The following is a 26,348-nucleotide window of genomic DNA, read 5'->3' as shown; positions in this document are numbered from 1 at the left end:
TTTAGTTCAAACTGGTTAATGGTTGCCCAATCAATTCAGAATGATGCATCTCTACCTTGTTCCTACAAAATAGATACATTTGCTGATTTGTATTGATCAGGACATCTGTTACATCTTTTCAAATGTGTATAATCAAACTCAGGAGCAGGTGTGCTTGGTGTTGCGGCTGTGGTAGTCTTGACAGCATCTTGGCACAAATGCTAGTAAATTATTGCTGAACTGCAAAGCTGTGTAATAAATCAAGAGAATTATCACTGTAATAAAATTAATTGTACATGGGAATTTCTTACAGCCAGACTTCATCCCCCTGTTCTAACTTGAGCTCAGACAATTGCTTTGATAGAAATCTACCTTGTCTTTTTTTTTTTTCCCCAACTTGTATCAATAATGGAAGTGACATTCTGAAATGTGCCACAGCAAATGTTTCTCTAACAGTATCCCCAGGTATACCAACTTTGGAGTAGAAACTAAAATCATGCATCTTTATGGAATATAAAGAATTTAAAACATTTCAGAAAAATACTAAATGGGTGCATTTAACCTCCCAAAAAGGTCCTGCAGAGGGTGCAATGCCACTTCATTTGCAGATCAGGAATAGGCTTGCATGGGAACCCGTTTGCTCTTCTCAGCCACAGTCACAAGGCTTTCTTGGTCACATCACAGCCCTAGGCAAGTTAGTACTGAGATGAAGGTATGATGGTAGTTAATATTTATTCTTAAGCTTAAAATATTTCAATCAAAAGACCACACACGGCAAACACAAAAGCCAATAAGCAAGCAGGATTACTGTGTAATTAGACATGGTTTATTAAAAAGGGGGGGTACATCTTTTCTAAGGTTTAATACTGTACAAAGTAACAGGAGACAAAATAGTATAAGAGATGCATGTCAGATCAAATCCACCAATCAAAGGACTCAGATTGCTTAAAAGCATAAGCAAAAAAAAAAAAAAAAATCACAGAGGTGACGGGACAGACTAGACGGCTGTTCCTCTCTCCAAGTTCTGTTTGATCTCTGCTGTGTATTTGCCATAGAAGCGCTCTGCCTTCTTGTTGAACTTGGCGTTCCTTTCGTTGATGTAGTCGATGTCTGCATCGTCGTTGTACGCCCTGCGCCGGCTGTATTTGGCACGCTTCTCAATCCTGACAATTGCCAAAAAAAACAAAAAAAAAAAAAACAATCCATGAAGGACTGCATGAACCAGTGTGGCCCCTATCCGTGGCATATCCAATAACAATAATTGTCTGCAAGCAATATTTTTGGGGGCATGCGCTTAAATTTGGTAGGGTGAGTGGGGATGGAAAACCTAACACACACACAAGTAGATGCTCCGAGGAAAATACTGTCAATTTGTGAGCTCCTACTCTTGATTCGCCATGTCTTCAAAGCATTATTGTGCGTCATCCCTGGCAGCTAAGTCCTTGTCTAATGTTCTACAGTTGCATCTCCAACACAAGTCTAGGACTGTCAAATACAGAACAATTTGGGGAAACACTGGCGATGAAATGTTAAGGAGCCCAAACATTAAGACTTGAGGCACACCAGAGTGCAGACACTTTTTAAAATAACTTTATATATATATACACAAACCAAAACTAAAGTATGTATTGAAATGCACATTACAAAATGCTTCACAGAGCAAAATAAGGAAATACATCATTCCTTGCAAGATGTAATGGTAATGCTAGGTGTAAAAAACATCTGCTATTTACACTGACAGGCCTGTCCCAGTTGAATAAGCTCTTACTATATTTTCTCATAAATTTTAAGATTAATTGTTGCTTTGGACCAGGATTTATACCCTGGAGTTGATTTTGTTTCAAATTAGACGGGCTCTGGTCTATCACAGAAGTTGACTTACATCGCTGACACTGTATCACCACACTATGTGGTGTGCCAGTGTGACTCAACTCGCTCTCATTCTGAGATAAATGAAAAACAGGAATTGTTTCAATAGCCTGAGCCAATGTTAAGTACCAAAGTTAAGGTAGATTTCCTACATTTGCTTTTCAAAAGGGGGTTTAAGGCTGGGTAACAGGGTATTAACAAGGATTTAGTGTGTCTTCATACTTTTAGCTTCCTATGCCATTCTTATGCTCCTTTCTAACAAAGAAAGAAGCATGGATCACTTGACCTGAGAAAGCTGCCATGTCAGAATGGCACTGGATTGGAAGCTCAAATTAACTAAAGGTCAAGACATAATAGGGAACTTCTAAGAATTTACAACTATGACTTACTGTTTCTCAACATCCTCCACCATGCGGTCAATGCCGTCCTTTGTGGGAACATGGCTGCCGTAGCTCAGGCTATTGGACGTGGGGTAGAAATCCTCACCGCTGTGAAGCAGCATCAGCAAAAGAATTAGAAATGCATAACCAGAGATAACCAGCATTTTAACACACTCAAACTGACTTTTCTATTCCACCATTGTGATTTTAAGCATCCAAACAAGGAAGATGATGCTGCTTCTGGGCATACGTGACAGTGGACTCCTTTGCTAGGGTGCATGTGGTAGCAGTAAAAGGGCAATAAGCCTCCAGGCACCAAAATCCTCTTGACATTAGCATGCATGTCCTGTGCATCTACACTTTAAAAACATTTTTTTTCTGAATTGTGTAACCATGTCAAAATAAAATCCCTGGGGAAATTGAGGAGTGCATGGCTAAACATCGACTTAATTCTTTATGAACACATGATGGGTGACTTCTGAGTTGGTTGCACCGGGCCAATAGCTACAATTTATCTTTTTTATTTGAGATTTCAGTTATGCCTTCCATCAACCCTAATGATCCTTATTTAGCTTTTTGTCACACAAATTTTTAATTATAGACATAACTGATGTGATAATGTGAGTTAACAAAAGGCTGCTTCAAATGATAACATTATACACTAAATTTGTTGTTTTTTTTCTTGAAAGTCGTTAGTTTTATGCCAGGTCTTTTGGGATACACCTTTCAAATATCTGTATAAATCTTAGGGATCCTTGTGACATTTTTTTGCCAAATGTGAGACAAGCCTGTTTATTGTTTTTGATCAGATAGGTTTCACATTAGAACTCACGCAAGGATGCCATTTCGGATGAATCTCTTTTTATTGTTGAATCATGAACACTGCCAAAACACAATTTTACAAAGTAGTTGGTCTGGTTTTCAGCGCAAATATCTTTGTACACTTGAAATATGACAAAACTACCTTCCAAGTAACCTTTCAGCGAGATATTGGGACTTATTTTAAGTAAATAATTCATTAATATTTATATGAAGGAGTCAGTAATATCCTTAGTTCTGCGCAAGAGGCATAGAGCTAATCTGCTGGTTCCACTGACACTTAAAAGAAAAAAAAACATTAAGCAATGATTTACTTAAAACAAGCTCCTATATCTTGGTGAAAAGTTACACATGCATTAGTTTTGCCTTATTTCAAGTGTACTAAGATAACTGTAATAGAAAGTAGACCAAAGATACTTGGTGAGATTTTGTGTTTTTGCAGTGTACATAATTTAACATCAAAGAAGAATATACTTCATTTGGAGGTCTTTTAGCCTTTGCTGTTGCCACACATGTTCTATTTAACAAATTTCTTAATTTAACTGGTCCGGCTGTAATCAGTCATTGGAGTAAAACTGAACTTGGCATCTCGAAAAATGTTAAATCACATACAAAACTCTATTTTGTACAGCACTGTATTCTTCCACACGTACCTTTCCTCCCTTTGCTTCTCATAGCTTTGCAAATCTGGCCTGATTTGCTTGGTGAGTCTCTGGTACTGTCGGAATTGGGCCTCTGCATAACCTGTAGTCCATTGTGTGTGTGCGTGTGTATTTGTGGGAGATGGCAAGATAAAAAAAAAAAAAAAAAAAAAAAAAGTTATAATTAGTGGAACAAACAGCAAGCAGGCACGAGGCACAGTAACGCAAGCTGCAGCTGGTTAAGCAGGGTCAAAGAGACATATTCCCTCCTCCCATCCTCTCTCCTGAATCCCCTCTGGTGGAGGGAGATTGAGACATTGGAGGACAGCCACATTCAGCAGCAAGTTCTTTTCTCTACAGATTAAATTTGGAGACGCGCTTATATCGATATATGCGCTTATATCGTTGCTTCACAATCTGCCATCATGGAAAACTGGCCATACAAAGAGTCAGCATGTTTCTCACTCACTCACTCACACACACGGAAGCACAGTGGAAGAACAGAACCCCAGCGCTCTGCTTTTGGAATCGGCACACTACATTGCATTACTAATCACTAGACGAAGAGGGTTCGAAAGCGTGAGAACAGGGTTGCCCATGCCCAAAATAAAACTGTTTGATCTAAGCGGCATTCTCTAGAATGTTAATTCCAGATATAGTTAAAACGCTCACAGGAGGATTCCAGAGTGAATGTAATCTGGAACTGACAGCGATTTTAGTGTGTGACACAATGTTTGGTAATAACATTAGCTGTGAAAGATCCTAAACAGAGATCAGATCAGATAGATAAGACTGTCGCCCATAGTTCAAACTAAAGTGAATCCTGTGAATTGATCATTAAATTGAATATGTGGGTGGTGAGCTGCCTATTTAAAAGATAGAATCCTTGTGGTTCCTTCAAGTTATGGGACCTAATCTTATTAAGACGGGATGGAACATGTGCGCAAACACTCCACCCCCCCACCTCCCGAAAAGAAAAAAACAAAAAAAACAACCTATGTATTCTTTCTCATTTAATATTGCTACATTGTGTACAATTTGACAACCCAATGTGGGACAGATTTTACATTATTAACTATAACAAAAGAGGATAGAAAAACAGCATTTAACATTATTTACTAGCCTTTCTACCCAGAGCCATCATCAATTATTATTTTTCTGCAGGAGTAATGTAACGCCATATCTGTTAGAGAGCAGCTGCCTTAGAAATTTGCCATTTTCCATGAGACTATATTATTTTAAACAGCTTTTGTGCCATTTCTTCTTCATTTTTAAACAGGTTAATGGTATTGTAAATAAATGCTTCTTAACTTTGTAACAGGGTCCACAAAGAGGCGCTGTAAGGTGAAAGTGTGGCACGTTCACCAACTGGAGGTTTATTCTGACTGCTGGTCCCCGTTCAACCGATTCTGTCTATTCCTAATATTTGATATTTTCAATCTGTTAAAGCAAATTTATCTTGATAAAACTTGCGTTTTAAAACATATTCATTGTCATAATGATTTACCTCTGAATAAAGCAGAGGGGAAACATGAAACTGGATACCATAAGTTGTGTCTATCTAATACAATCTGACGGGGTTTGTTGTCGGTAGTATGATCCCAGTGAATACTATGCAACTTGGATCCTGTTGTACTGTGACCAGTGAATGCACAAACTTTTTATTAACACCAAAAGAAATTTGTTTAAGTAGTGAAAAGGGTATCTTACTTCATCTTCCAATGGCTGACATGTGATCTGTAATGCAGGTGAAACCAAATAGAACTGAGATGTTTTCTTTCAACGTCTAAGTGAAGCCGTCAAACCTGCGAATCCTGTGTCCGGATTCTTCTTCTTCTTCTTCCTCTCCCATCGCTCTGCCTCATCAGCAGTGATTTCCAGCAGCTTCACTCTGTGATAGTCCTCACCATGAGCCGCACATTCCTTGAAGGTAAATGTTCAGTCAGAGCTGCACAATTTATTAAACCTCAATCTTCTCTGCAATATCAACGTGTGCAATGTCTCAGTCACAAAAGATTGCACTGATAGGTGTCATTGAAAAATATCCCCACTAAAACTCTATGATGCTTGTTAATAATATAATTAATCGACTTGGAGTTTCATTGTCCTTCATTTCCACATCTGGTATAGATCTCTGGTACAGATCTGTCCCTGAGCTCTTAAAGATCAGGGATATTATGATAATGTAAGGGGAAGTGAGCAGTGATCAAAAAACATTGGTTAATTGCAATGTTGTAATGTTTTCTTGCTATCTTGTGGCCTTTTTAAACCAAACCAAGTTAGGCACCAGGCCTGCAAATTGTTAAGAAAACATTAAACATCTATATTTTTCTGCAATGTTGTGGTTAAAATATCAACTGCCATTAGGCCACATTTTCTTCCCTTTTCCCATTGTGATGATAGACGATGGGGTCATCATCTGTTGGAGCAGCGAAACACATTTGACAGATTAAAAGTTATGCTAACCTGTAGTTAGCATGCAAGCTAACCTCAGGTAGCTTAGCACAACAACACGACATTTGTGCCTTGATGTTTCAGCCATGGTTTACTAAGATGTAAATAAGGAGACGACAACAATGGCAGGGTAATTATCATCCGGCTGGGCAAATATATTATTGTCAAGCAGAGTATGAATGCATGGTTCCTGAAATATTACAGCTACCAAACATTGGATTCAATCAGTCCTTTTTGATAGCAATATTCAATGTATTGTATACTAAAGTTTTGAAAATAAAAAGAAAGAGTTTATTACAAATTCTAAGGCCTTTAAACAAGATGCCAAAGAAAGAGAAAGTCCATAGAACAAAGAAATTGAATAAGTATGTTTACTACAATTCAAGTTATTTATTGCCTTTATTTTTAGGTTCTCTACCATTCTGTACGAACTGCTATACAAATGTTACGACGATTAACATTATGACCGTATTAATTATTTCCAATAAAACAGAAAACCAGCAGATATTCCTACTGTTGCTGCAGTAATTGATTATTACTGGTAAAAAGTAGCTGTTTCATGTTATGCACTTTAGTTTAAAAATTTGTGTGAATATCATGATACCATGGCATTTTTGCTCAAGGAATTCAAACCATGAGAATTTGATTCCAGCCTATGCATAACAACGTCAAGAGATGAATCAGCGGAATAAGAGTGATTTCTTGAATACGCATTTTGGAAACTTCTGTTTCTTAGTGAAGCAAGAATTTAAAAAAATGCATCAAAATCAAGAAGTTAAAATTTAGCGACTTTAAAGAATCGTTATTGTGAAATTCTAACTGGTAACCATCTGCTTTATTAAAGGTACAATCAAAAAACTACAAAAACACCTGTAATCACTATGATTGAATTCCTGCAATAAGTGTGGAAAGAATTATTATGACAGAGTATAAAGACATACATACATAAATAAATAAATAAATCCTAATAAGAAAAGCTTCGCAAACTAACAATAAGGAACTCAGGAGTGGGCCAATGTTTTTAACGCAGTACTGTATTACAGACATAGTGGAAAATACCTTTTTCTTTTCATTTTCGGCAAGCTCCCACTCCAACCTGGATTTTTTAGCTTCCCAGTTTGAAGGAAGTTTCAATCTCTTGTCCTCCTCCACTACCTCCTGATGATTCAGTTTACGAGCCTCATTCTGCGATGGAAATAAGATTTATAGGAAGATATTTTGTTGAGGTTCACACAGAGACGCTTAAACGGGTATTTCCATAAGCCATTTGTCATTTACCGAAAATACAGATGAATCTGGCTAAACGAATGCCAGATTCATTTAGCTCTGCGAAATGAATCTGGCAACAACTCACCCGTTTAAAATGCAACTCTCTGAATTTACGTAGTCTTTCTTCTCTCTTATGGGAAGCCGCAGTTTCTGTCGGTTCTTCTTCAGTAGCGGCAACTGGGTCCTTAAAAAAAGAAAAACATCAGGATTTATACAAAAGGCGACGCAAATCATTCGTTTATTGTGATCAGTTTTTTAAATTACGGTCTGACTAGCCGAACACAGCTGACAGATTAAAAGTTGGCGTGCAGGCTAACTACAGTTAGCTTAGCACAACAACACGACATTTTAAACAACAATAATTCATCTAAGCCGATTCACCTCTTATATATACAGTCAACTAACAATATATACCGGTTGTCTTTTAGCTATACAAATATTTCCCCATGTAAATAACACTATAATACGACTACCTTACTACAAGACGCCATTGTTGTTCTTCCGTGAAGAAAAAAAATCGGAAATTCGTCAGTGGTACCGGACGTTACGAAATTAGCACTAGGGAACCTTTGAAGAGAAGTAGCAATAACACAGTTCACTGTTATATTCACAGTTTTATTCTTTTAAGAAATATTTTTTATATATATTATAGAATAATTAAGAAGGCATATTTTGAAACCATTGGTTTATAACAAGCTTAGGTCTAACAGGGACAAAAATAGACTAAATAGGAAAAACTACATAGAAGCTGAAGGTGTCACATAAGTAACTCTAAATCTAATATTAAAACACTGCAATGTTTGCACTAATTAAATTGTTTTTGTTATTGCTGCATTAACTCACACTCCACATTCACAGTACTGTTCATTTCTGTTCAGTTTAATTCAGTTTATTTTTATAGCATCAATTCATGTCATATCAAGACACTAGAAAAGAAAAAAGAAAAACTCAAAAAACAATTCAGTCCAGTCATACATACATTCCTATTGATCCTACTTATCAAGCAATTCAGGCTTGATAATTAGTTTGTTATTCAAAAGAAGTTTTCTGTCTATATTGACAATTGTAGTTAGCCTGTTGTCTCTTTTTACAACAATTAGGAAAGGTGTCATTTCCACATTAAAGTTCTTACTTTTGATGGAAACATAAGATAGAAGTAGCCACCAGGACTTCTTTCTGGTTCATTGGTCTGCACTTCAGTTTCCTGTTGTTTTTGATTGAAGCAAAGGTCAATATGCTACAATGAATCTTCTCTAGCAGTGTGTGCCTATTAGCTTTGAATCACAGGTTACCCTGCAATTATTACACCTCTACACTTGCTAGAAAATAAGTAATATATCAGTTTTCAGACGGCCAAAACAATCATTTGTATTTGACTAAATTGTGCAATATGATCCCATTTTTCATTTCTGCTTTAGAGTTTAGGATTTAGAACCCCCGATAAGTTGAACATTTGTGGACAATTTGTCTAACTTAACACCTGAAGCTCTGAGTTACAGGAAAAAAAGTTGCTATTTTGGGTGAAACAATGAGTTCAGTCACTGAACAATGTTTAAATGTAATATTGGTCCTGATGAGAATATGCTAAATATAATCAAATAGGTCTCATAAATCAAAATAAGACATCTACAACACACATTGTGCAGGTGGCTTTAATCTGCGTGATTAAATATGAGCAGCTGAAGAACAGACTCACATTCAGTATGCACATGGAATATAAAGAAAAAATAAATTGAGGATGTCCTCTATCAACATAGGGACTTTCCGTTACACAATTATTAAAATGTTTTTCTAAACATACAAAAATAAAACCTCAATACAGACCTTTGGTCTGAACTTTATTTATTTATTTAAAACAGACAAATTATTATATAATTAAAACAAATTATCATACCCAATTGGCATGCAATTTTATATTGCCTTTTCGAAAAAAGGAGCAGTTAGAAGATACACGATCTTATGATTTCCTGACCCTTTCATACTCATCACTTAGAAACAATTAAATGTCCAAACACCAGATAAACATTAATTATTTCCACCTTACATGACATTTAAATCTCACATTTTCATCTTTAGGTGTACAATTTATTTAAATACTTTTTATATCATCAATAGCATTTATTGTCTTTGAAACACTCATCTTATACGACATATAACATATTTCCCAATAAGATCATTTTTAAACAGTTTTTTAAGTTGGTTTATATTTGTACTTTTTTGAATTCATCATTCAATCCATTCCGTACATCTAGTCCTTTGATTGGTCCATTCTAACACATTGATATACTGGGAGCTCTGATAAATGATCTCTATACTTGTGGAATGGCGTTTATGTTTTTTTTTTTTGACAAATTAAATCCTACAACTGATGCACAGTTCCTAGTACATTTAATTTCTTCATAACGTGGTAGTCATCACTGTGCTTTAATAATGGAGCTATGTGCATCGATATGTAGAATATGTTTTTTTTTTTAAATGAAATGAAATGAAATTTTATTTTGATTTTAACCATTCCTTTGTAACTCTGGCTGTATGTTTAGGATTGTTATCCTTCTTGAAGTTGAATCTTGTGTCAACTCTTTTGTGGTTTCTTACCCTATATTTAGTTTAATCCATCTTCCCATCAACTATCTCGCTTCCCTGACCCTGTAGAAACCATATTTCTTTGTTAACACAGTTTAATCAGAGTGATTTGAAGTGTTAGTTTTCTACTATATTAAATTATTATTTTTTAAATTTAATGTTGTTCTTGTCTGAATGGAGCACCATCTTCCACATGTTTGCATGTGTCTTCTACGTGACTTCAGGCAAACTGAAAATGCGACAGCTTTCCTTCAACAATGGATTTTTTCATTCTTCTCTTTCATAAGGTTTCTATCATCAGAGCCACGTTATTACGCATACAAAATACTGGCAAAGATGTTGTATACTGAAAACAAACAACTATTTGCATTTCAACTAATTTTAGTAAATAGCACAACATTAAAAAAAGAAACGTCACATTTTACAGAAATGTCTTTGTATATAATTTTAAACTATCCAGTTTTGCTTTTTATCTTGAAGTTTAGATTGATAGAAATCTTTCCAGAATGTTGGAAACTGGAACAACACACAGACAGCAATTAAGAATATGGCTTGAGGTGATGAAGTGAGACGCATGAAAGGTCAAGCATAAAGTCATCTGTGCGCCACACAGAGAGACTGTTTAGACTCTCCATAGCTCAATTATCACGCTTGTTTTTTGATTGCAAAAAACAGAATCTGCCATATATTACCAGTGAGTTTTATTTTTACCCATGAGGTTACGAGTATCAGACCAGGTTTTTGAACATGGGACCTCTAAACATAATTTTATGAGCTGATCAGAAGACAAAAAGTAAACACTTTCAAGAGCCATCTGAGCATGTTTGACTTGCCAAAATGGATGTGCTCCCTGTTTGATTGCATTATACTAATAGAGCTCCTTTAGAGGATGTAATTAAGTGGAGTTTATAGTCTTAGATTAAAGCATCCTCTAGATCACAGGCAATGTTAATGGAGTGATGCATTTTCGCTGGAAACCAGATGGGAGCACATCACAACAGAGCAAAACATCACTGGGTGCAGTAATGGGCACGGCTATACTATTGCCATGCAAAAAGGAAAACATCTCCATAATGAATGACTCTCGAGTAAGAAGGAGAAAAGTGACCGCCATAAGAAAGAGGATGGGGAAATTCAGCATTTCCTCTGTATTTAAACTCACTTCCAAAACAACAGTGAGAGTGGGGCTTATGACTTTTAAATCTCCTGACATAAATACAGAACAAGCGTGAGAGTTCACAATTCGCTGAGTTATTCTTCCTTTATTGTTTTGTTGGATTCATCTATACACGATCTGATGGTCTCAAGTATTCTCACATGTTACCCTGCCTTTATTGTGATTTTTTTTACCCATTTCCCTGGAAGTTTCTCCAGCATGTTGAGCTCTCCGTAGATCCAGGGCAGAAATAAATTAATCCAAAAAACATGTTGCTGTAGAGAGCCATTCAAAATAAGAGTTGGAAAACAGTTGGTTTTAGTTAAGAACACACACAACATACACATCAAGTGTGCTATCACCTATCAACCTTTGGCCATCACAGGATCTCACTATGTGCACTATGATGGGTTTTTTAGAGAACATCAAAAAATATTTTATCTTTTCTTTTGTTTCAAAAGAACTTTGTTGAATATTGTGAAATACAACAGAAATGGCAGAAATCCCACCACAACACTAAGAAATATATCATTTGTGTTTTCACTGATATTGAATGTATCAAATTCTATGTCACAGAACAGATAAACATACGTTTAGTTCAACTGACTGCAGAGAATGTGCATCGCCTCATAATCTCTTGATAAAGACGTTTCTATTTACGTATTTGTATTCTTCAATGGTTTCAAAATGTTAAGCCATGAGTAAAATATATATTTTGAATCTATTGAGTTTAATTTATTTATTTGGTGACACATCAAAACAAATTTCATCTCATAGTATTTTATATGCCCAATTCATATCTAGTCCTATAAATTTCTTTTAGGTGTTACAAACTGATCCCACGTCACCCTAGCTGCGTTTCCATTAATCGTAAAATTGCACAAATTGAAATCACAAAAACAAATTTGCTTAATAGAAACATGACAATTAAAAAAAAAATACTAATGTTTTTCAATAAAAGTTTTTGCACTGGTATAGGGTGATTTTTTGGCCATATCAAAATAAATGCATTTGGCAAAACTGCAATGGGAACACTTTTATTGCGTCACATGAGTCATGTGATCAACAGCCACATGTTACTACTGGCAAAAACCATGAGGAAGACAACCTGAAGTAGTAGTAGGATGGTGGTTTGTTTTTTCCAAACAATGCAGCTGACTCCATCGGAGCTCTCAGACTATTGCACAATTCATAAAAAGTTGTGTGTCAATCCATTCTTTAAAATCACAGACCACAGTTTCCCCAAAGCACCACATACGTAGCTGCTCCCAAGTATAAGAACCCTGTTTCTCAAACGCCTGAATAAGATGCAGATGCCTCCTTTGAAGGCTAATGATGAGCACTAGCGCCATGAATGAAATATGAATATCTCATGTAACTTTTTACATCCTTCGTGGGCATAATTTTTAACGACTTATAGCGTGAACAAGCTTATTCACTTGTGATTTTAATTTAATTTTTTATTTTATGGAAACACAACCACTGCGAAATTGTGTTTTTTCAACATCAGCAGAATATAGGCAAAGACTTGTGTACATTTGTAAGGGTCATACCAATCCAATTTCATATTTCATTACGCAGTCTGTCTACTTTGATGCCAGGGGATCAAAGTAGACAGACTTTGATCCGAGTTAAGTTAATCAGAGTTTAACTTAATTAAACTCTGATTTAATTAAGTTCATCACACAAGTAGGATACCATCCTAAGATATTTTTTATGGCGAGCAAATATGCCCTGACACATGTAGGCAACCAGCTTCTTTATATGATATGCCTGAAAAACCAAAAACCAAAATAAAACAAGAAAACAAAGGGTATACAAAATTACCAGCAGTAATATTTCAATCAATGGCTCCTTTCAGAAAAGAGACACATCTAAACACTGAAGCACTAATCTATGGGAAAGAAAAACAAAGAAGAAGTAATGGCAGAAACAGCCCTGTCAATGGCTCTGTCTAGAAAAGACACAGTCAAACACAGAAGCTTGGAGTCAGGGCACTTTCTTTCCAAACCATGTGGGAGGTCTATATCTAGGTAGATATATTATATAGTATGAATATGTTTTGCCATAAAAATTTCAAAACAGAAGTAGTGAAACATAGCTGATTAGCATAGTGACTACTGGAGTTATTTAGTTGTCTAAGTTAAGTTTTGGGAACACTGATTCACAATGTTGCATGTATGTATAAGTGATCATTAAGAACACAAATTATGTCCAGGAATTTTTTTCCCCCCCATTCAACAGTATTGCATTAAATGTCCAGGTAGTGTTCAGAATACATTTGTCAATTCCTTGTCATCAGCTTATAAAAACATCTTTGGTCTCAAAATACACAGATTTGCTTTTAATTTGAAATCCAAACTGAAAGTTTGACAGGGAAAAGCAGGGATCTCGGTGCTGTTGTCATTTCCATTTAAAGCACAGTGAGCTACGGTGCAACAAGGATCTCACATATGTCAGGGCCACCCAAAAATGCTGAACAGTCACTCTTTAATATTAACTTTTCCATTCAAGCAAATCAGCCCTGAAATGGAGTAACATTATATCTGCAAATAAATTGCACTTTGGGGGCAGATTTATAAATTTGAAGCAGACCTCACGGTGCTTTGTGACGGCCTTTCATTAATCAACCCAGACATGATTGTAGTTTAGCTTCCTACATACTGTGAATGAAATACCACACGTTTCTTTAATGTACACAGTCGTGAGTTTGGCTGGAGTCGTTATCTTACTCTTTTAATAAGAGTTCCTCCATTGTAGATAGCACACATGGGGGCAGGGCCTCGTGCTCTGCAGGCAGCTGCTGCACATCTGGAACTTAATATAAACATCATGGCCAATAAAATCATTCCATTTCCTTAATTACTATTCCTGTCATTTCCGCACTAAATGAAAAGTTATTAATTCAGGGCCAACACAAACAGGCTTCTCCAGAACGAGGAGCTGCTCCTGAAGCGCCGCCACCCCGACTACACGCCGCCGTCACTGCACTGAAACCACAAGCTCCTGCCTCTCTTTTGGCAGCGTGGGCGCATGTGTGTGTAGGTGAGTGTGTGTGGCGCACAGAACAGAGGCCAGGACGACCCAACGTGATCGGAAAACAACGTGGCGTCTTGTTTTCCGTCGCTTACAAATGTCCAGAGCGGTGCCAGCAAAAATCATGACAGGCAGACAGCTTCATGTACACTCTCCTCCTTTCATCTCTGCTTTGCCTTGTGTTTGACACGTGCGCATCAACACCCAGTTTATCCACGCTGTGTGACATGCCTCTTATTCCCATTTTTCACAGAGGACCGTTGAAATAACATGCAGTGTGATGATAACTATTTAAGGAGTATTCTTGGAAGGCAATTTCAAGAGGTCAAATGTCACCTTGCAAATTTTCTTCAGAGGCATTCCCCACAGCTTGCCATGGGGAAAGTACGTATTGAATATGTCAACACTTTTTCCCAGTAAATATATTTCTAAGGGCTCTATTGACATGAAATTTACACCAGATGTAGATAACAACACAAGAAGTTCTCATATACAAAGAAATCAACACAAATGAGTCAGTAAACTAGGTTATGTGTAATAAAATGGAGTGATGCAGTTAATGAGTATTGGGCACACTTTCTAAAACCCATTAAATACTTAGCAGAAAAAAAGAACCCTTTCTTGTATATTTGCATTCATAGCTCAGCAGTGAACAACAATGTTAAATTGAAGAAGCCAGTCGATGCCGCTGCTTTAGGTAGCTAACCTAAAGCCTGCGGATTCTGTGGAACTATGGATTAATTTATTGTTCACACAATAGAGTTTGAATCTAATCATTCAGGAACACAAATATCTGAATGGCGATGCTCTAATGCAGCATTCAAGTGTACCGTCTTTGGCTTTATTACGGATTTCAGCCCCGAGGTCGACTGACTAGCTGGACTATGCTGAAGCTCAGAGGAGAAATGTTGGCTTCATCACTCTGAGAATCTTTGAGTTTATATGAGTTGCAGCAACATTTAATTATTTGGGATCAACAAAGTATTTTTGAATTTGAAATTATTAACAAATGACTGATATTTAATGTGTTGTGTTTCAAGTGCCTGATTACAACTCCTTTATGTGTTCAATTCTTACTCTACGTGTTATTCTACCTTATTACTTAAAAGGTAATTTATAGACTAAGCTCTTCTTATTTTTTTAAGTGTAGATAGGTATGCCTGTTGTCACTACCTGCGAATTTCTATATTTATATCCTCTTTACAAGCATTCAAATAGTTGTAAAGTGATACAAATAGCATAGTACAAAGAGAAAAGTATTTAAGTAAAGTCATTTCATGGCGTCAAACATCATCTTGTTGTCTTTACAACTGAACGCAGTCACCAGCATCATATTTAAATATACCCAGAAAGCGTTGATAAATTGGGACAACTGATAACTAAATGATCTTTATGTTTGCACAAACAACAGTGTGTGCATCTATGTGTTGCATTTGACTCACCAATTGCCAATTCCTCATAGGCAGTACAGATAATGATGTTTATGACTTGACATGGCTGCTCTGACTCCAACTGAAGCCATTCACTAGCCAAGAAAGGAAGAGGATCGGGTGAGCCACACATATACTTACACAAAAGATGCATGTATGCACTCAAATACCACCAGTTTTGTAGTCAATGCTTTTGCTCCACCACACACACAATTAAAGTCCCAATTAAAGGCCATTATGGGTTTTTCCACTAGCAGCCAACCGCAGGGGGAGCAGCTCCTCGGCCCGAACGTTGCGGGCGCACAGATGTCTCCTGTGTTGTCATCCAAAGGAACTCAGGCTGATCCACAAACTTTATGATCATAATTACTGATCAAAATTAAAGTGCAGCAGCAATATAAACTCAAAGGATTGGAGTAATAAAAAAAAAAAAAAAAGTTTCCTGATTCCAGTAAGCAGTGCCAAGTGGGACCAGGAGGCAAACTCTAACCGATTATTATTCTCATTTAACACCAGAGGGAGCCATTTTCATTATATTTCAGCAGAATCTGAGCGATATTATTGAATAAAAAAAAGCCACATTTTCACGCCTAATTTAACCAAATTCTGTTTCCCACAGCCGCAATGAGCAGAAGATTTTAGTTCGCACTCCAGATGAAAGCATCAGGGTCGTATTTCCGCTGTGAAGCCTCCATTCACCGCCGTACCCACACACGAGTTCAACACAAGTGTCTTCCCTTGAGCAGGGGCCTAAAAGTGTCATGGGTTTCCGCTTCTGAGTTCCCATCCTCTTCCCCAGTGACCTTAATGAGAGAGTTAGGCTCTCATCTGGCCAAACAATACACTGTTGTATACGGCTATGATAAGAGGTGGCTACTCAACAGCCTGTGGACATGCAGCTGCGTAGGCGAACAGCCTTCCCTGTTTGTCCTCGGCATGACACGCACAATCAGTTGCCAGATTAAAAATAAAAAAACCTTCACACGGACTCTCACACACACACACACACACACACACACACACACACACGCACACACACACACACACACACACACACACACACACACACACACACACACACACACACACGTGTCAAAATGCATGATGCTGCCCAAACACACACACACTCACATCCTCGCACACATACAAAAAAAGAGAATCCCATTCCCACCCTCTTTGGGTCTCTGAGAACTAACAATCTGTTTACTCCTTTCATCTCAGGTTCAAGGCACAGATGATCTAATTTCAGATCTAATGATGACCAAATAAGTGCCAAATATCTAAAATAAGTGTCCACAACAACAGTCCTGTGAACCGCTGAATGATAAACGAGGTCTTTCTTTGCGGACACTGCAGTTTATTCTTTGAGCTATTTAGGGATTTAAAAGGCCCTTCTCTGTCCATGTGTGCACTAATTTTGGAAGACAGAAAACTAATTGAGTCAACTGGAAGATAGAGAGTTAGTTACCCTGGGGATAGTTGAAAACCAATTTGCAGGGAAAGAAAATGCTATTTCTTGAGAAGAATAAACCAAAAAATATTGCAGAATAAGCTCGCTAACTAGTAAACATTTGAGAACTTTAGCACACATTGTAAAGCAAGCAAAACTATTATAAACTGAAGGGCAAGAAATATGATGCAGGTATTTTAAAATATATTTCCTAAAGGACGGCCAAACATCTCCATTATGAACTTAAAAAAGACGGAGTAATGTTTAGTTCAAGATATTTTTTTGAAACCTATAACATTTTAAACTTATCTTCTAATAGATTTCTCATTTTTGTACGTTGTTCTTATTTCAACATGTAAAGAATTGTTTGCTTTTCTATCAAAAGTAACTTTCTGATTACTTTCAATCCAAATACTGTCAAATCCAGTTGATTATTGAATGCCAAATGGCAAACACATATCTATCTATGGAAGCTAATTATAGTATATCAAATGATGTAAAGTTACAAAAGTAAAAGTTCCTATATATAGCACATTTTCAAAGACAGATATCATAAATGTCTCCACAAAAAGGGCAAAAACAACTAAATGCACAGATATGTCCAACACAGAAAACAAAACACAAAGTCAGAAGTACCTGTTATAAAAGCTCAAGTCTACCTAAACACTTCTTGGAATAAAAATGTATTCAGCTGCTTTTTAAAATTGTCCACAGAATAAAAACTGTATAAATCCATCTAAAATATAAATAATTATTATTTTTTTAAAAATCTGCCACAAAACTTCTTGTGATTGTTATTCTAACTTAAAACAGATTCTTTTTTTTTTCTCACCATTAGGTCTCCATACAATAGAGATTGGAAGTGCTGCTGATAACCGCTTTATAAAACTTTGCTGCAATATTTGAAGAAGTCCTGCTGTTGGAGCAGAAAGTAAGTTAAGGTGTAGCAGGAAATATTGAGAGCTGTTTTGCATCATTAGAAGCTGGTGCAGGACAAAAAAAATAATAAAGTGATGAATGAAAACTAGAATCAGAGCAGGGAAGAGAAAATGGCACATCTAAGCCATGACAACCAGATACTATCAATGACAGAAACAATTGCTTCTGTTAGGAAAAAAAAAAAAAGCTTTCTTAAAGGTCTAAAAATTTCCAATGTGGTCTTGGCATTATTTGGGTCCATCCACTTTTAACTGGACTGTGGGTGAGTGCAAGTCATTAAAACCAGATGCACATGTGTGGGGAGAGGAAAACTGCGACAAATATTCCACAGTCAATGAACGGCCTCAGATGGACAATCTACAGCAATCTGCAGGGCTCCGTGTGTGAAATAATGAGGTGTTTCCCTCCATGTAGGCAACAATCTGACCTCAGTGGGAGGAGCTGAGGAAAATATTCAGAGCAAATTCAGAACCGGAGGCTACATTTTTCAAATCCGGTACGTAGACAGGAAAATCCCATATCTGTGTGTCCAGTAAGAGCAAACAGAAACACAGAGATGAAATGAAGGATTAATATTAGACAAAATAAAAGGATGGAGGGGGGGGGGGGGGGGGAGGCCATGTGTGTAAACAAAGCAGATAGAAACCAGATAGGAGACAATCGCAAAGGTAATATGGAGAGAGAATGAGTTTAGCAGAGTCCATTAAAGCCTCAAAGGGAACACTTCTAGGCAGACCCCGGACTCTGATGGAGAAGACGCTCTAACTCCAGGTTAGTGTCTCGCTCTGAGTAATGGACAAATTCGTTTCCAGACTCCCATGGCCCCTTCGAGAGCTCCGGTGAGCTCCCGTGATGAAGTTAGAGAGGGCGTGTGGGGGGGTTCAGGCACAGTGAGCCGCGCTCGTCTCCATTTACTGTTGAATGCAATTTGGGATCAGATTGCAGCGGAAGCACGACTGACAGCAGAGGAATCTATCGAATTCAGCTCAGACATCACAATAATATTGAGACTTGTTTATAAACAGACATTCGGGAGGGCTCGCTCGAGAAGTTCAGACGGCAAAGCATGACCGAAACAGGTGTGAAACAGTAAAAGAAAATAAAAACCCTTCATTTATTTTTCTTATCGTTCACTTTGCCCTTGTGCCGTTTCCTAGTGGTTAACCAAGTCTTGGCTTGTCCCTGCAGAGCGACGCCATCCCTATTATAATGCCATCATCCTTGCCCGCCAAGCCATAGAGAATGATGTCACTTCCACTCTTGGTCATAGTGGTTTGGGTTTGGCCACTGGTGCATGTGACAATTTGTGCACTACTTGGCAGGCCTGAAAAACTCCCAGCCTGGCAATTAGCCACAACACCCACAGCCTCACCCAGTTTTCATTGATGCAGGCTTTGGCAGTACCCTTATTTACTCCGCATCACTTTCAGCACGGCCGTGTTAAACGCCATTCTTTTCGTTGCTTCTCTCATCGTCTCCTCTCTGGCCGTTTAGCCCGAAGCTTTTGTAGTCGTTTTGCGAGGCAGAAAGGAGCCGAGCAGGGGCCGGCCTGGTGACTTCTGAAGGAAATACACAGAACGGGCGACAAGAGACTGTGGCAAGGTGCCCACTGTGTCCAGCCCACTCTGCCTTGTGTTTAGTGGCACAGCCTTTCGTCTAATGCCAGGTGGGAGGGAATGAAAGCGTGCTCAGAAAAGGCGACTGAATGAACGCAGGCCTCGGATCAAACAGCAAAGTGTGGGACAGTGGCTTTTTTTGTGATATAGTATAGTTCTAAACAAAGTCCTCTCTAGAAACTACAATGTTTTGGGATGAAATTCACGTGTTAAGCAAGTGTCAGAATAGTATTTTTTGGCCCAAAATACCCAATATTTTGTGCGGTGGTGCCCTGGCAGTGAAATCTGGTCTTTTAGCGCTTTAGGTGGCAGGAATATCAGTGCTTAAATTTAAAATAAAGACATGTATATTCAGATTAGTTTTAAAAAAAAAATAAATTCTCAATCATGTTTCACTAAAATCAAAACAACTGTTTCAAAAATTCACCATGGAAATGTGGACAATTACTTACTACGTACAAAATGACACAAGCTACAAATTCACTACATGGTTTCTTCCACTGATATACTATCAGTCTCTCCACTACATGTTGGGAAAACATTCTATAATATAAACCAGATTTATACTGACCAGTGTCTAATTTGTCGGTAAACTGCACTGCTGTCCAAACTTTTACTCTGCATTCTGTGTTTGAGGTTGTTTGGTTGTGAGTTTTACGTACAAACTCCCTATGTGACTAAGTGCAGGGGCAGATGCCATTGTTGTCCTCCTAGCGTCTCAATATTGCAGTAATTCAAGTTCAGACATGTGGGTTAAGCAAAGAGAACCCTAGCCCAGAGTGTGGTGGTGAGGACGGGACAACCCAACCGCCAGTCACAGCCTCTGGTCGGATGAGGAGGGAAGAGGATGACACTCATCATTTGGAGGTTTGGGTCTGATTGCTTCCCCTTGTGAGGGACTTAACTGTCTCCGCTGGGAATGCGGTCCCTTTTACGCCCACGCCTGGAGACAAGAGGACAACTGAGAAGAAAAAGTTCACAAATAAAATAAGAAACATGGCCGCAAAGAGCAAAGCTGAGTGTACAAAACAGGGTCAGCAAGTCAAAAAAAACAAAAACAAGGATGTAATTTGCATAAAGAGATAGGTGACATTCTGTAATGATGCTTTATGAGCATAACCAAACTCTAAATATGGATGGACTTTCAACTCCAAAATGGGTATGTAGTTAATGTTGCAAGCTTATTTCCGGCAAATACACAGTGCAAAAGAGTTGATACTCCCTAACATATTTTGAATCAGAAATGTCAGTGTTTTTTTATTTTTATTTTACAAATATGAAATTGAAGGCAAATAATACATCCATGCACTGTCAATACTTATCCTTGCAGGGCCACAGAGAGGCTGGTGTGTTTCTCCAGCCATCATCAGGCGAAAGGTAGGGTACACTACAGAGCATCACACAAACACACTTAAAAATTAGAAGGACAAATTAAAACTGTCATGTTTATTTGACCGTGGGAGGAAGATGGAGTACCCAGAGAAAACCTACACAAGCATGGGGGTGGGGGGGGACATGCAAACACCATGCAGAAAGACCAAACACCACCATTTGTACTCAGATATTTCATGCCGTGCATTTAGACTCCATTCATGAAATGGTGACGGTATTTAAAAGAGGGAGCCATGCATCAGCATACAGTCAATGTAACTTTATATCTTGTGCCATTTTTAAAGCTCCTGCCGCCTTTTTGAGAGTTAAATGCATCGACTCGGACATTTCTGTTCTTCAGCAAACTGTTTCAGTTTCCTGGTATCTTATGTCATTCGTTTACTTTAATTACTGTCTATGGAAGGCACCAGTGATTCTGCATGACTAGCGTCTGCTAAAGAGAGCAGAACTTTACAGCGTTCAGTTGTAGCTTGCCAGTGTGGCAGAGAGATCTGTAGCCGAGTTAATGACTGTGCCGGAGTCCAACCACACACGGCTCATCTGAGCTCTTTTTGATCTAAATACTGCAAATGAAGTCAAACAGACAGACGGAGACAAATCACCTGTGGCTTCTTTTGAGATTCCTTTTGAGCCGGCCAGCTTTTCATTCAGAGGAGGGGCAGAAAAGGGCTTGATCTCTGTTCACTCATTACCGCTTCAGATTACTTATCTTTTTAAATCTGGAAGTGTGCCGGGGAAAGGAGAGGGGGATTATCTTGATTTTCCTTGATGATGAATAGTTCAAGCTCTTTCAGGCCGGAGAAACGAGAAGTACAGAAACAATAAAAGCACGAGGCAGGCTGCATGTGGACGACTGTGATCGCTGAACTGCCTGGCACTCTGACAGTCTCGGGCCAATAAAGAATTATAGCCCTCGTCTGGTTCATTAATTAACAGCCATTCAGACAGGAAACCAGATCCAGTGCTCCAGTCCACTTTCATATCTCTTCCTATTTGCCTGCAGAAACCTCATTTTTCATTATTTATTGCATCACATCAAGAACAAAGATCATCAGTGTAGTGAAAACGAAGGGGAGGGCTCTAAATGTATAACAGCTTGCTGATGAAAGACTGGCCCGCGCTGCGTGCTGTTAGAGAAAGCTCCAGCGTGATATTAAAAAAAGGCCGGCTTGTACTGCCACACGTTCAGGCGTAACGGTAATGAACCCCAGGGACTGCAGGGCAGGAGAAAAGTGGACACAAGTGTTTTATGATCTGGCAGCGCCGCGGACAAAAGCAAATAATCGCCAGACACAGAGGAGCAGGTAGTTTCACTTAACCTCTGCTCTGCGCTGAGCGACAGCTTAACTGGAAGCACATGGCTGCAGAGCACATTAGATGGACGGAGAGGCAGAGAGAGATTTATTTTTCCTATTAGCCGATCCAACGGCTAAATATCCTTGGAGGTGCAACAGAGCCATCGGGCTAATGATGCAGGTAGAAGGCGTTTTGCTTGTCGGTGCAGCCAAATGTTGGACGTTGCTCAGGTTTCTCCAGCCACATAGCCAGTGGTAAAACACACAAAAGAGTTTAGGAAGTCGCAGTTCTGCCTGGTGTACCTGCATGGTCAGCTGGAGGAAAGAGCACACATCTTGCGGACTGTGGTCTGCTGTTTACTGGATGTCTGTGGCCTGTGGCTTTGTCTCTTTCCCATTAGTGTGTTTGGTGTTGTCCACGTTCTAACTGGCCCTCCAGTAAATGCTGCTTAGACCTACTGGTCAGCCACTCTGCAGGGCACCGGAGCCACAAAAACCTGTTAAAGGCTACAGGATGGGAGAAAGAGAGATATGGACAGAGAGAGCGAGAGGCAGCGAGAGAGAGAGAAGGAATAAATGTGATCGCTCGGCAAGTCTTTGCTCATCCCTGATTTCTTTGGCTTTTGCTTCCAGGGAGTGTGACATCCTACTAATCTTAAAAGTGGTTTCTGTTGCCATTGCCCGGATATTCCTTCCTTTTAAGTCTTGCCCCTCACCGTTTTCAGGGGAATATGTTTTTTAACCCTTCCTTTGAAACATTTAAGTAAGAAGATTCCTAAAGCTAAGAGTGAATGTTTGGGCACCTTATAAGTAGAAATCTGTGCAAATAACATTAAATGTATTAAACAATGCAAAGATAACGCATTTTAATAGACAAAGATAGTATTTTAGTTCTAACAACATGGGTTATTTGCTGAAAACTAAAACATAATTCATGTCTCAGGGCATATGTACAGTTTTTACTGGATTTCTTCCCCCGTATGTTCAAAAGACATGATCTCAGGTTCCGTTCATCTGCTAAGGGAATGTTTCTTAGCGATGGACACTTTTTTTGTCCTTTATTTTTCTTTGTTTCAGGCACATGCATGTTCAGGTACAACAAGATGACAGAAAATAAAAAGGAAGCAGAAAAAGTCATCAAAGACCTCCATAAAAACATGAACTATTATTATTATCAGCAAATATGAGATCAAGATGTTCCATGAAAATAGTTTTACAAAAATGAGTAAAGTTCAACTTATCTACTTAAGAAATGACTTGCATCTGCTGTTCACCTGCTGGTAATTAATCCCAAAGAATCAACAGCAGGTAATATTAATCTGCTGGAAATAGGCTTTTAATTTCCTCATTTCCTCCTTTTTGCTTCACTTTTCAATCTCCTCAACATGCAAGACTGAGTAAACACAAGTAATAAGGTAAAAAGCAGCCCATGTCTTCAAATGATTACGACAAATGATTACGACACATAACTGAAGGTTTAGCTCTTTTTGAGCAAGACCTTTATTTATGGGTGGTTTCAAACTTGCCCGCAGCATAGCACCACCAGATAGTTGTATTTTAGTGTGTATGCTGAAGGTCAGGGCAAGCATTGACCTTCTATCTCACAAGTGTGAGACTGCCCAGGTTAACTTCTCTGGTCATGAAATACCACTATCAGGTTCCCCCATGTGGTTCTAATTAGACCGCCAGGGGCTGCACACACAGTGTGGAGACGGCCTCTTGGGCCACAAGACCGGATGGCCCCTGTGATTGTATACAGAGCAGACTCATTGTGGCGCACACCTCATTGCTGCCTCTGTGGAGCCTCAGAGCCCAAAGTGAAAGGCTCTCATCCTCAGATTATTGCTGTGCTTCTCTGCTTACAATTGATGATGATAAAAAAAAAAAAGGTGAGGTTTGTTTTCACAAAACGTCATATTCACTTTAAATGATGGCTTAAATGATAAAAAAAAAAAAAAAAAAAAAAAAAAAAAAAAACATTTTGGAGAAAATCCGGAGCACAAACTTTGTTAAAGTTATGATTTACGGACCAGCGCAGAGATCGGTGATGAAATTACAGGGTTATCATGACACACCCTTCAGTTCTGTAAATGTTCCCAGCTCTTTCTGGTTTGAGTGAAAGCCAGTCCTTCTGTCTCAATGCCCCTCAATCTCTCCTTTACCACTTAAAGTCTATCACTGGACATTTTTATTGATGAGGCCTGACAGCCACCCAATTCCAATGTAGCTTGGGACATCTGATACGCAGATCCACCCTTAAACCAAACAAAATAAAAAAATTAAAAAAATGGAAGGAAAAAAATGTAGCTTGGTCTTCCCTCTAGATCGAGAGGCTCCACTCCCCAGCAGGCACTAATCTCTCTTTCCAGTCATGGAATATGATAATTTTCTTATTTGCAAGAAATATCAATTGCTCAAGGCGGACACATAATCATTGGGGAGGAAAGCAGAGGCTACCTGTGTAATGTGCTTAAGAGGCTAACCCATTTAGCCGCAGGCACAGTTTGAAAATGAGAAAGTGCTGATGGTCAAAATCAATTTTCCCTGTGTCCAAATTACTCCCTACCCGGCTTAGAATTTCACCTAAATGGCCAAACCTTTAAACACTGATACTAATTCTATCATATTAGAGCCTGGTCATATAGTTGAAGATATTTCTAATTTTATTTTGCTGTATTTATTGATGTAGGGAGATGACGCAGAGGCCGGGGAGCAAAGAGTTCTGTTACTGAATGTGTGTTTGTGCAGATGTCGGGCGACGCATTCACTCCACCAACAGCCATCAGCCTTTCACAGCGCTTTAGGATATTTACAGCTCAGTGTTCAACAAATTTTGAACACAAGGTTGCTGCACATTACCTATATCGAAATGTTATTGTTTTCCAGACTTAAATTCAGAGTTCAGTGCTTTTTAAGTCAATTTTAAAAGTGTGAGCAAAAAGCTTCATGCTGAATTTGTGGCAGATCATTCTGCAGTTGCCTGTGGTTAGAAATCTGCAACAAAAAAACAAAAAAAAAGATGCTGAAATGAATTAATGAAAGAATGAATGAATGAATGAATGAATGGACGGATAGACTTTAGATAAAGCGATAGTGCATAAAATCTGGAAATAGTATTATTTTTTCAAACTCCCAGTTTCTTTTTTCTTGTTGCTCCAAAATACTTAAATGCTATTCCAGACTGCACAGCAACCCCAGGAACAAATACCTAGAGATTATAAGTTCTTTGTTTATTTTTTTTTAAATAACTCTAAATAATTTTTCAAAATTAAGTTGTTTTAAAATTTATTTGAAGATCAGAATGTATTTGTAGATACTCCAGATTTTTACAGAAAAAGGATCGATACAGTACATTGCTGCAAGTACAATGCAGGCCGAAGATTGAGAGGAAAATATAAGCTTTGACTGTAGGAATAATTCAGCAGAAAATTGCATTGAAAGACAAGATAAGGCTTAAAGCACACAATTTCACACAGATCAGGCTTTTGAAGTTATAAAGAAATTTACTTCCGTTTGTGTCAGTTAGCTATTGATGGATCAACGTAAAACTCTTTGAGTAAGATTAAGCAAAAAAAATGTATGCTTTTAAGAATTTTCTCCTCTGTGTATGTTAACGTAGCGTTTGCAATTCTGACTAAAACCATTGCTGAAGTCTCTCACAGCGTTGCAAAGAAAAACTCTGCAGAAACGACGGCAGCTACGTTTTGCTAGAAGCCATAACTTTGAAGTGCTCAAGAAAATTAGAGGCTATCACAGCACAGGACACAGTTGTAACCAAATTAATGTAAGATGGACAAGAGATGTCCCCTCAATCTGATACATTTGGAGAACTTTTGTTACAGCAGGCATTTATTGCGACACATTGTCACGATAGGAGTCAAGACGTCTCATGCAAACTGGTGGTTCTTGCACATGAATGCAGGGAAAATGCTTGGAATCATCTGAGATTCAGAGCTGGGATAAAGTACGATGCAGTTTTCCAACATGCACATAGTCTCCATATTCTCAGCAGCAAGAGGGAGGGATCTAATCCACACAAA

The 26,348-nt window shown here is 38.3% G+C and overlaps 1 protein-coding gene and 1 long non-coding RNA gene across 2 annotated transcripts; one reads left to right on the top strand and one right to left on the bottom strand.

The window, feature by feature from the left end:
- Positions 1 to 783: 783 nt before the first annotated feature.
- syf2 (SYF2 pre-mRNA-splicing factor) lies at positions 784 to 7,983 on the bottom strand. The gene is made up of 7 exons (XM_015034029.1): positions 7,885 to 7,983; positions 7,497 to 7,595; positions 7,202 to 7,327; positions 5,494 to 5,611; positions 3,701 to 3,791; positions 2,238 to 2,336; positions 784 to 1,142 (listed from the first exon to the last, which is right to left on the bottom strand). The coding sequence occupies exons 1-7, from the start codon at positions 7,900 to 7,902 to the stop codon at positions 977 to 979; spliced, it is 717 nt and encodes a 238-aa protein (XP_014889515.1). The 5' UTR covers positions 7,903 to 7,983; the 3' UTR covers positions 784 to 976.
- Positions 3,781 to 22,071, top strand: LOC106948399 (uncharacterized). Its single transcript, XR_001425161.1, has 3 exons — positions 3,781 to 5,241; positions 20,702 to 20,707; positions 22,061 to 22,071. It is a non-coding gene; the product is annotated as an uncharacterized LOC106948399 (long non-coding RNA).
- The last annotated feature ends 4,277 nt before the right edge of the window (positions 22,072 to 26,348 follow it).

The sequence above is a fragment of the Poecilia latipinna genome, unplaced genomic scaffold (assembly GCF_001443285.1).
Source record: "Poecilia latipinna isolate Pla-1442-1.1 unplaced genomic scaffold, P_latipinna-1.0 Scaffold285, whole genome shotgun sequence".
Lineage (NCBI taxonomy): Eukaryota > Metazoa > Chordata > Actinopteri > Cyprinodontiformes > Poeciliidae > Poecilia > Poecilia latipinna.
The sequence above is the reverse complement of the archived record's forward strand: the minus strand, read 5'-3'. Positions and strand labels throughout refer to the sequence as shown.

Excerpts from the sequence above, each read along its gene's own strand:
- syf2 (XM_015034029.1), bottom strand. Across the intron at positions 5,612-7,201 it reads CCGAAAATGAAAAGAAAAAG|GAATGTGCGGCTCATGGTGA; the intron begins GTATTTTCCACT and ends TTTACCTTCAAG. Across the intron at positions 2,337-3,700 it reads GAGAAGCAAAGGGAGGAAAG|CGGTGAGGATTTCTACCCCA; the intron begins GTACGTGTGGAA and ends GCTGCTTCACAG.